Genomic DNA, 9,540 nt, shown 5'->3' on the forward strand with positions numbered 1-9,540 from the left:
CAGCGGCAGTAGAGTTGTAATTATCCCCATATAATTGCCTTGATGTGCTTGTAAGTATATATTGTACCAAATTTGAAAAGCTGGTGAATATTAATTTAAGTGTTGTCAGTGTAGTACATTTTTTACCACCATATGTCTCCTAAGGAATCATGATTGAAATAGAGGGGACAGTGTGACAAATTATTTTTACATTAGGCTATACACTGAATACAATGTGTTAAGTATATGTACACCTTACATGTCATAGTAGCAAGCAGACCTGAGTTCAAATACATGTGTATTTAATTATTCATTTAAATATTTTAAAGTATTTTCAAATGTGTCCAAAATTAACTACTTCTATTGGAAGTATTTTCAAAAAATGTCATATAAATAGCCTACTATGTGAAGATATTTTCAAAACATTATTTCAAATACTCCTAGGACATAGGTTCAAATGCATGGGAGTATTTAAATATTTGTACTTAAATACACTTGTCGGTGTATTTGAGTATTTACAAATACATTTCCAATACTTATCAAGTGTATTTGCAAATACATTCCAATATTCTTTGAGAATACAAGTAGTTGAATATCTGAATTCTTTGAAATGTATGTGAAAACAAATTAAATAATTTAAATTGTATTTGAACCAAGGTCTGGTAGCAAGCACAGTAACATTTTAGTGAACATGTTTTTAAAAGGGAGTATTGCGCCCTGTTGACTAATGGTAATATTCCATGGAGCCAAGAGATTTATGAGACTCAGAGAATCAGTGTGGTACAGACATGGGGTCACATTGTATTTTGATCAAAGGGGATCACTGAGGATCTCCTTCACTACATCTGGGAGGGATAAAGGTTGAATATAACAGCTCCATCCACTGGGGTGTATATAATCCTCCCCTTCTTTGTCATGTCTTAGCACTGACATCCTAAGTCATTCTCTCAAGTTCACTGCACGTACCCATCCATTCCTTCTCCCTTAGATAGTGGGATTCAGTTGTGTTCTAGTCAGGGGATACATGTGGTATGGCATACAATGAGCACTGAAAATATATCTTATGTTTAATCACAAAATAACTATGCAGGAGAATGTTCCACCACCTGCAAAATCTCTTATGGCACCAGTTCCAGTTTTGACAAAACCGATATGTGATTCTGATGCGGTCAGTCATAGATTACGTCAAGGTTCCTCAGTAGACAGTACTGGCTCTCTACTGCTTGTGTTCTTTGTGTGCCCTCACTCTCCTGCTGTTCATCAGCAGAGCCACCAGAGGGCAGCAGCAGGTGCTCTGTGCTGCCACTGCAACTCCGTAATCCCCCACCACCACCATCCTCAAGTCTGGGGAAGGGAGGCGGGATGCGGGGCAGAGCAGGGGAGCTGGGGGGGAGAGCAGAGTCCACAGATGCGCCATCCAGCTGCAAGACTCCGGGAAATAAGTGTGCCGATTGGTGGAGGCCGTTCCGACAGCCTCTCTGGTATGGGTGGACATCCGAGACGCTCTGAGCCCTGCAAAGAGAAACACAACGGACAAGCGACATGTTTGAAACACACACACACACACACACCATAGATCTAGCTTGAAACCAAATTCTATCTATTAACTTGATTTGGACAAAGTCAGAGTAGGAATCTTTTGAATTGCATTTATGTGCTATATTACATTTTTCAGGATGTAAAAGGTACAAAAGAACATGTTTAGGTAAAAAAAAGAAAGACTGGTTTTAGAAATCCATTAGGAAGGCTTTGAGGATATTTCAGTTGAAATCAAAACAGAGGAGAGACCAAATGGATTTAGCATGAGAAAGGCTGACACTAAGTGGTTACACACAGTGGAGTGAGACGAGTGGACACAATTGGAACAGCAGAGGGAAGAGGGAGCTTCAGTGTTTTTGAGCACTAGAAATGTTGGATAAGACGTCAAACACTCATTATGTTTTGTCACTAAAATATAAATCATATTAATAGCCTATATTTGACACCAAAATATCTCAAGCAGTAGCCGTGGGTTACCTGGGCGGCTGCTGTGTGTCTGGACGTAACATCGCAGCGTGATGTCTGCAGCCCCGCGGGACTTCAGGAGGATGGGATAGCAGTGGAAGTGCTGCAGCATGTCCCCCACACTCTGGAACCACAGGTGGTGCACATGGCACTGGCCCTGAGAGTCCAGACAGACAGACACAGGTGCTGCTCACAGGAGGGAGAGGCATGGCATGCTGTTAGGTCTTCCTACCATTCCCATTGCTTTGTATCCAATGCTGCTTAGTACGCGGACGGCAATCTTGGGTCGCGACCGGGACTACTTTCCATTTGTCCATATAATGAGGTAAATTTGTAAACTGGGTAGCAGGGTAGTTCGATAGTGATGGGGGGGAAAGGGTAGCAGGGTAGTTCGATAGTGATGGGGGGGAAAGGGTAGCAGGGTAGTTCGATAGTGATGGGGGGGAAAGGGTAGCAGGGTAGTTCGATAGTGATGGGGGGGAAAGGGTAGCAGGGTAGTTCGATAGTGATGGGGAGAAAAGGGTAGCAGGGTAGTTCGATAGTGATGGGGAGAAAAGGGTAGCAGGGTAGTTCGATAGCGATGGGGGGGAAAGGGTAGCAGGGTAGTTCGATAGTGATGGGGGGAAAGGGTAGCAGGGTAGTTCGATAGTGATGGGGGGGAAAGGGTAGCAGGGTAGTTCGATAGTGATGGGGGGGAAAGGGTAGCAGGGTAGTTTGATTGTGATGGGGGGGAAAGGGTAGCAGGGTAGTTCGATAGTGATGCTGCCCTTTAGTTAGTTCGATAGTGATGGGGGGGAAAGGGTAGCAGGGTAGTTCGATTGTGATGGGGGGAAAGGGTAGCAGGGTAGTTCGATAGTGATGCTGCCCTTTAGTTAGTTCGATAGTGATGGGGGGGAAAGAGTAGCAGGGTAGTTCGATAGCGATGGGGAGAAAAGGGTAGCAGGGTAGTTCGATAGTGATGGGGGGAAGGGTAGCAGGGTAGTTCGATAGCGATGGGGAGAAAAGGGTAGCAGGGTAGTTCGATAGTGATGGGGGAAGGGTAGCAGGGTAGTTCGATAGCGATGGGGAGAAAAGGGTAGCAGGGTAGTTTGATAGCGATGGGGGGGAAAGGGTAGCAGGGTAGTTCGATAGCGATTGGGGGGAAAGGGTAGCAGGGTAGTTCGATAGTGATGGGGGAAAGGGTAGCAGGGTAGTTCGATAGTGATGGGGAGAAAAGGGTAGCAGGGTAGTTCGATAGCGATGGGGAGAAAAGGGCAGCAGGGTAGTTCGATAGTGATGGGGGGAAGGGTAGCAGGGTAGTTCGATAGCGATGGGGGGAAGGGTAGCAGGGTAGTTCGATAGCGATGGGGAGAAAAGGGTAGCAGGGTAGTTCGATAGTGATGGGGGGAAAGGGTAGCAGGGTAGTTCGATAGTGATGGGGGGAAAGGGTAGCAGGGTAGTTCGATAGCGATGGGGAGAAAAGGGGTAGCAGGGTAGTTCGATAGCGATGGGGAGAAAAGGGTAGCAGGGTAGTTCGATAGCGATGGGGAGAAAAGGGTAGCAGGGTAGTTCGATAGTGATGGGGAGAAAAGGGTAGCAGGGTAGTTCGATAGTGATGGGGGGAAGGGTAGCAGGGTAGTTCGATAGTGATGGGGGGAAAGGGTAGCAGGGTAGTTCGATAGTGATGGGGGGAAAGGGTAGCAGGGTAGTTTGATAGTGATGGGGGGAAAGGGTAGCAGGGTAGTTCGATAGTGATGGGGGGAAGGGTAGCAGGGTAGTTCGATAGCGATGGGGAGAAAAGGGTAGCAGGGTAGTTCGATAGCGATGGGGAGAAAAGGGTAGCAGGGTAGTTCGATAGCGATGGGGAGAAAAGGGTAGCAGGGTAGTTCGATAGCGATGGGGAGAAAAGGGTAGCAGGGTAGTTTGATAGTGATGGGGGGAAAGGGTAGCAGGGTAGTTCGATAGCGATGGGGAGAAAAGGGCAGCAGGGTAGTTCGATAGTGATGGGGGGAAAGGGTAGCAGGGTAGTTCGATAGTGATGGGGGGAAGGGTAGCAGGGTAGTTCGATAGCGATGGGGAGAAAAGGGCAGCAGGGTAGTTCGATAGTGATGGGGGGAAAGGGTAGCAGGGTAGTTCGATAGTGATGGGGGGAAGGGTAGCAGGGTAGTTGGGGGGGAAAAAAATCAATACAGTTACATATCACAATATTATTTTGGACGATATTGGCCGGGCAGCCAGCTCTAGGAAGAGTGTTGGTGGTTTCAAACTTCTTCCGTTTAAGAATAATGGAGGCCACTGTGTCCTTGGGGACCTTCAATGCTGTGGAAATGTTTTGGTACCCTCAACACAATCCTGTCTCTGAGCTCTGCGGACAATTCCTTCAACCTCATGGCTTGGTGTTTGCTCTGAAATGCACTGTCAACTGTAGGACCATATAGACAGGTGTTTGCCTTTACAAATCATGTCCAATCAATTGAATTTACCACAGGTGGACTCAAATAAAGTTATAGAAACATCTCAGGGATGATCAATGGAAACAGGATGTACCTGAGCTCAATTTCAAGTCTCATAGCAAAGGGTCTGAATACTTATGTAAATGTTGAAATACATTTGCAAAAATGTCTGAAAACCTGTTTTTGCTTTGTCATTATGGGGCATTATGTGTAGATTGATGAGGGAAAAAAACAAATCTATTTTAGAATAAGGCTGTAACGTAACAAAATGTGGAACAAGGGAAGGAATCTGAATACTTTCCGAATGCACTGTAGCTTATTCTACGTTTTCTTTTTGGCCTTCCGAGTGGCGCAGCGTTTGAACCAGGACTACATATCCTGGTTCGATCCCAGGCTATGTCGCAGCCGGCCGCAACCGGGAGACCCATGAGGCGACGCACAATTGTCCCAGCGCCGTCCGGGTTAGCGGAGGGTTTGGCCGGCCGGGTTGTCCTTGTCTCATCGTGCTCTAGCGACTCCTGTGGCGGGCCGGGCACAGTGCACACTGACACAGTCGCCAGGTGTACGGTGTTTTCTTCGACACATTGGTGCGGCTGGCTCCCAGGTTAAGCAAGCATTGTGTCAACAAGCAGTGACGCTTGGCGGGGGTGTGTTTCGGAGGACACACGGCTCTTGACCTTCGCCTCTCCCGAGTCCGTACAAGAGTTGCAGCGATGAAACAAGACTAACTACCAATTGGATATCATGAAATTGGGGAGAAAAAGGGGTAAAAATGGTTTTTTAAAAAGTACATAATTTTCTTTAGGAATGTAGTGAAGTAAAAGTAAATAGTAAAATAAAGTACAGATACCCCCCAAAATGACCTAAGTAGTACTTTAAAGTATTTTTATTTAAGTACTTTGGGTTCCCGAGTGGCATAACGGTCTAAGGCACTGCATCTCAGTGCAAGAGGTGTTTTTGGGGGTATCTGTCCCTGGTTGGAATCCAGGCTGTATCACATCCGGCCGTGATTGGGAGTCCCATTGGGCGGCATACAATTGGCCCAGCGTCGTCTGGGTTTGGCCGGGGTAGGTCGTCATTGTAAATAAGAATTTGTTCTTAACTGACTTGCCTAGTTAAATAAAGGTTCAATAAAAAATTGTTACATTATGCCCTTGTGATGGGGAATCCTGTGAATGGGCAGCCGGCCAGATAAAAAGACTTGTTTGGGATCAGGGTTTTGAGTCTGAGCATACCTTGGCTTTGCCCTGGAAGTTGAATGTAAGGACGTATTCTCCCAGCCGCGTTTCGCTCTGGTGAATCACAAAGAGCCCGTGGCTCCGGGCTCCGCCCACCAACACCAGCTGAGCAGCAGCACTCGAGACAGTATACTGTGGAACCATGGATAGCAGGTCAGAGAGGTGTCTGTCTCAGAGTTGGGTGATCCTTCACCTACAGGTGAAAAGCACAACTTAAACATCTCATCACTGTATGGGCTGAGCAGAAAAAAGCCATCCTTCCACATCCAGAGAGCTGGCCATTACCTGCACCAGGCCTGTTGGACTCCAGTGACTGGAGGAAGCGTTCTAGAGGGATGTGGGTGGGGTGCAAAGGAAAGGCCAACAGGGTCTGACATTGGGGCCCTGAGGGGCCAGCACGGTGCTGAGGGGTCTTGAGCATGTCTGTGTGGACAGAGAGAGCATGGAGTGAAAGTTACTCCATACAGTCAGATGCGGAGATCCCAGTTAGCACATTTGGTTCCTTGGAAGATGTGGAAATTTATGTTTTTGGTTTCCTATTGGTTCTGGGAATGACCGGTAATGTTTTTTTAACCTTCTGAGAATGGAAGTGAACATTTTGCCTGTTCTGGGAACGTTAATTTTTAGGTTGCAGGGAGGTTCTGAGAACTAGAGGTCTTCACGGAGCCACCTGTACCAGAATACCGAGACCCGGTTCGGGAGCCGAGCAGGTCGGGATCTAGAATTCTAAATAATGTCACGGGTCTGGGTCGAATGTGATTGTCTCGGGTATATGTCATTTTAACTGACTTGTCCGGAAGGGCCCCTACAGATCCAAACGCAACTGCAACAGTAGAGAGAGAAATGTTTTCATTTATGCTGCTGCTCTTGCCTTTCACAAGAGTGGAGTGTGGCGTGTGTAGCTTGTTGTTGTTGGCCAATCATAAGTCATCAAATTGGGAATAGGCTACGGTCATAGAGCCTCTGTGTGGCAAAAGGTAGGAGATATGTAATCAATGGAATATGAAATTAAAATGACAGAATTAAAAGTTAAAAGGAGAAGGATAGGCTACCACGACCAAGAGCCAACCGGTAGGCTGCTACTTAATATTCTGAATGGACTTGTTATTTGTAACTGTAGAATGAGGAAGTACATGCACTGTAGCTCCAATTAGCCTAGTTAGCTAGCTTCTCCTGGTTTGATGCAGTCAAGACAGGAACTACGTAATCATATTTGATGATAAATAACCTAGCTATCATAGCCATTAGTCTACTAGAGCGTGAGACAGCTTGGTTGTTTGCTATCTCTCCCTATTTCACTCGCTCACAGTATGGCCCCTCCCCGTCTGCTAGAGCGGCACCGCTCTCTCTCCTCTTTTCTGCTGCTTCCCTCACTTGGATCAGACCGGGTCTGGATCAAACCAGGTCTATACGGAACGGGTCTAGTTGTCCTTGGGTCCATTCAGAATGGGTCTCTATATTAAAAAATATTTTTATGCATATCGGGTCCAGGTGGGAAAAACCCAGGTCCATTTTGGGAAAAGAGTTCAACTTTTTGGACCCGTGAAGAAGACTACTGCGAACGTTTTACTATGGTTCCGTGAAAGTTTTCCTGAAAGGTTTTATTAACGCTCTGAGAACATGTTTCAATAAAACCTTTAAAAACAGTGCTAGCTTAGGTTAACTGTTTTGAACTCCAAGCACAGATAGGACACATGGACATGTATTTGCTTATGCATTATTCATGCCAACACATGTATTTTTTTTTTATTGTGTCACAGTGTCAGTGAGATGACCGATGATGTTCTGTTCTCTATCCATGGAATTAGTCCACTGCTCCACCAGGATGGAGCTAGCATGCCATGTTTTTTTTAAAGAGGTTCATTTTAGCCTATTCAAACAGACTCAATTTCAAAGGAAAAAAGTACTCATTAAGATCAGGTATGGCAATTAGTGGGCACGGCCAACACACCTGAACACACTTAACAAGATCGAGGATAGAGAGAGTTTTGTTGATGCTGAGAACGGAATGTATACATTTATAAATAACATTCTTAGAACATTCTCTGAATGTTAAAGTTCTTGTTTTTTATGGAAAGTTTTCTTAACCTTCTTGGAACAATTTGAGAACATGACTTTAAATAGAACCATGTGGAAACGTTATGCAGAAGTACTGAAATTCCCACAGAAGAACATTGTTTCCGCAACATCCTCTGAACAATTTGACATTCCCAATGTCAAACCAGTTGGAGAAGGTTCCTAGAACATTACCGAAATTGAAATGAAATAAAACCATGTTTGAACTTTTAGGAAATGTTCTGTTAAAGTAATGAAATACCAAGAAAATGGTGTTCCTTAAATGTGCTGAGAATGTTCCAAAGCCAAGCAACTATCCTGCACCATTCCCAGAAAGTTGTGGGAAGGTTGTATGCAAAATAACCATGATCTCACCAAGAAGAAACATATGGTTGTCAGAACGTTATGTGCTAGCTGGGATACCATTACCAATTTAAGTGAATAAGTACTCACTAGATGTGAGCTCACAGCTACAGGTGGACACCGAGGGGAACTGGCCGTGAGGACAAGACGTCAGCTCAATGTCATCTCCACTGTCCCTGTCACACAGAATACAAACACATTCATTGAGACAGAGGAAGAGAAGGAACTGGTTTGAGTGGTGCTGCTTAAAATCATCTATATGGGGGTGCATCTCAATAGTCTGAAGTGAAATCCTTTTCCATCTTCTGTCAATCTGAAAACACAGGGTTGAAAGCAATATGGTAGATGTACACTGGGATTTTGCTTTCATTTCTCCTTCACATCAGTGCAGGAACAGAGAAAAGGGAAGGAATCTAATTTCACTTTAGACTAAATTGAAATGCAACCCTAGATCACAGAGAAGTGAGTGTGGTGGTCTTTTTCTTTACCCCGGGTCTATGCAGTCCTGAATGTCAGCTACCCAGGAGTGTTCCTGAAGGGAGTCTAAAGTCTCCATAGGAACTGAGAAGTGGTCTGTGGTCCCCACCTGCAGAACCACTCCTTTATTGGGGGTGTCTTGCTAATTGCCTATAATTTCCACCTGTTGTCTATTCCATTTGCACAACAGCATGTGAAATTTATTGTCAATCAGTGTTGCTTCCTAAGCAGACAGTTGGATTTCACAGAAGTGTGATTGACTTGGAGTTACATTGTGTTGTTTAAGTGTTCCCTTTATTTTTTTGAGCAGTATATTATAATTAAGTCTATGATTTGATAGAGCAGTCTGACTGAGCGGTGGTGGCAGCAGCAGGCTCGTAAGCATTCATTCAAACAGCCCTTCGCTGTGCTTCAAGCATTGCGCTGTTTATGACTTCAACCTGGGTGGGTATAATTTGTGGAACGTTCCAAGAGGAATCTATTCGATAAACTTCGTAAATAACAAGGTTTCCAAAAAACAACGCATACAGAGTTGTATAGCGGCAGAATAAGATACCGGGTAGGGGTGGTCTATTTCATTGCGTTTTTCACTCATCACGTTTATTCCGAAAAATGTCTGTCCTCACATGTCTGTTTGCCTATGGACAAACATTAAGAATAAGCTACGTGGTGAGTTGATGTCTATTCGGCAGCTAGTTAGCTAGGTTTGTATGCGTTGCTACTTTGTATGCGTTGTTGGTTGGCAACCTTTTACTTTACATTTTTTGGAACAGATTCCTGTTGGACTTCAAGCCTATCAACTCCCAAGATTAGGCTGGTGTAACCGATGTGAAATGGCTAGCTAGTTAGCCGGGTGCACGCTAATAGCGTTTCAAACGTCACTCGCTCTGAGACTTGGAGTAGTTTTTTCCCTTCCTCTGCATGGGTAACGCTGCTTCGAGGGTGGCTGTTGTCGATGTGTTCCTGGTTTGAGCCCAGGTAGGAGCGAGGAG

At 45.1% G+C, this 9,540-nt stretch overlaps 1 protein-coding gene across 2 annotated transcripts; it reads right to left on the reverse strand.

Annotated features, from left to right (window-relative positions):
- On the reverse strand, window positions 1–8,631 carry LOC115154270 (SH2B adapter protein 2-like). Of its 2 annotated transcripts, none has more exons than XM_029700320.1 (4): window positions 8,560–8,631; window positions 8,162–8,247; window positions 1,996–2,140; window positions 1–1,491 (listed from the first exon to the last, which is right to left on the reverse strand). In XM_029700320.1, the coding sequence occupies exons 1-4, from the start codon at window positions 8,625–8,627 to the stop codon at window positions 1,149–1,151; spliced, it is 642 nt and encodes a 213-aa protein (XP_029556180.1). In that variant the 5' UTR covers window positions 8,628–8,631; the 3' UTR covers window positions 1–1,148. The 2 variants fall into 2 exon arrangements, with proteins under 2 accessions (XP_029556180.1, XP_029556182.1); XM_029700322.1 differs by having other exon boundaries at window positions 1,996–2,169.
- Between the last annotated feature and the right edge of the window lie 909 nt (window positions 8,632–9,540).

The sequence above is a fragment of the Salmo trutta genome, chromosome 19 (genome assembly GCF_901001165.1).
Source record: "Salmo trutta chromosome 19, fSalTru1.1, whole genome shotgun sequence".
In the NCBI taxonomy this organism is placed as follows: domain Eukaryota; kingdom Metazoa; phylum Chordata; class Actinopteri; order Salmoniformes; family Salmonidae; genus Salmo; species Salmo trutta.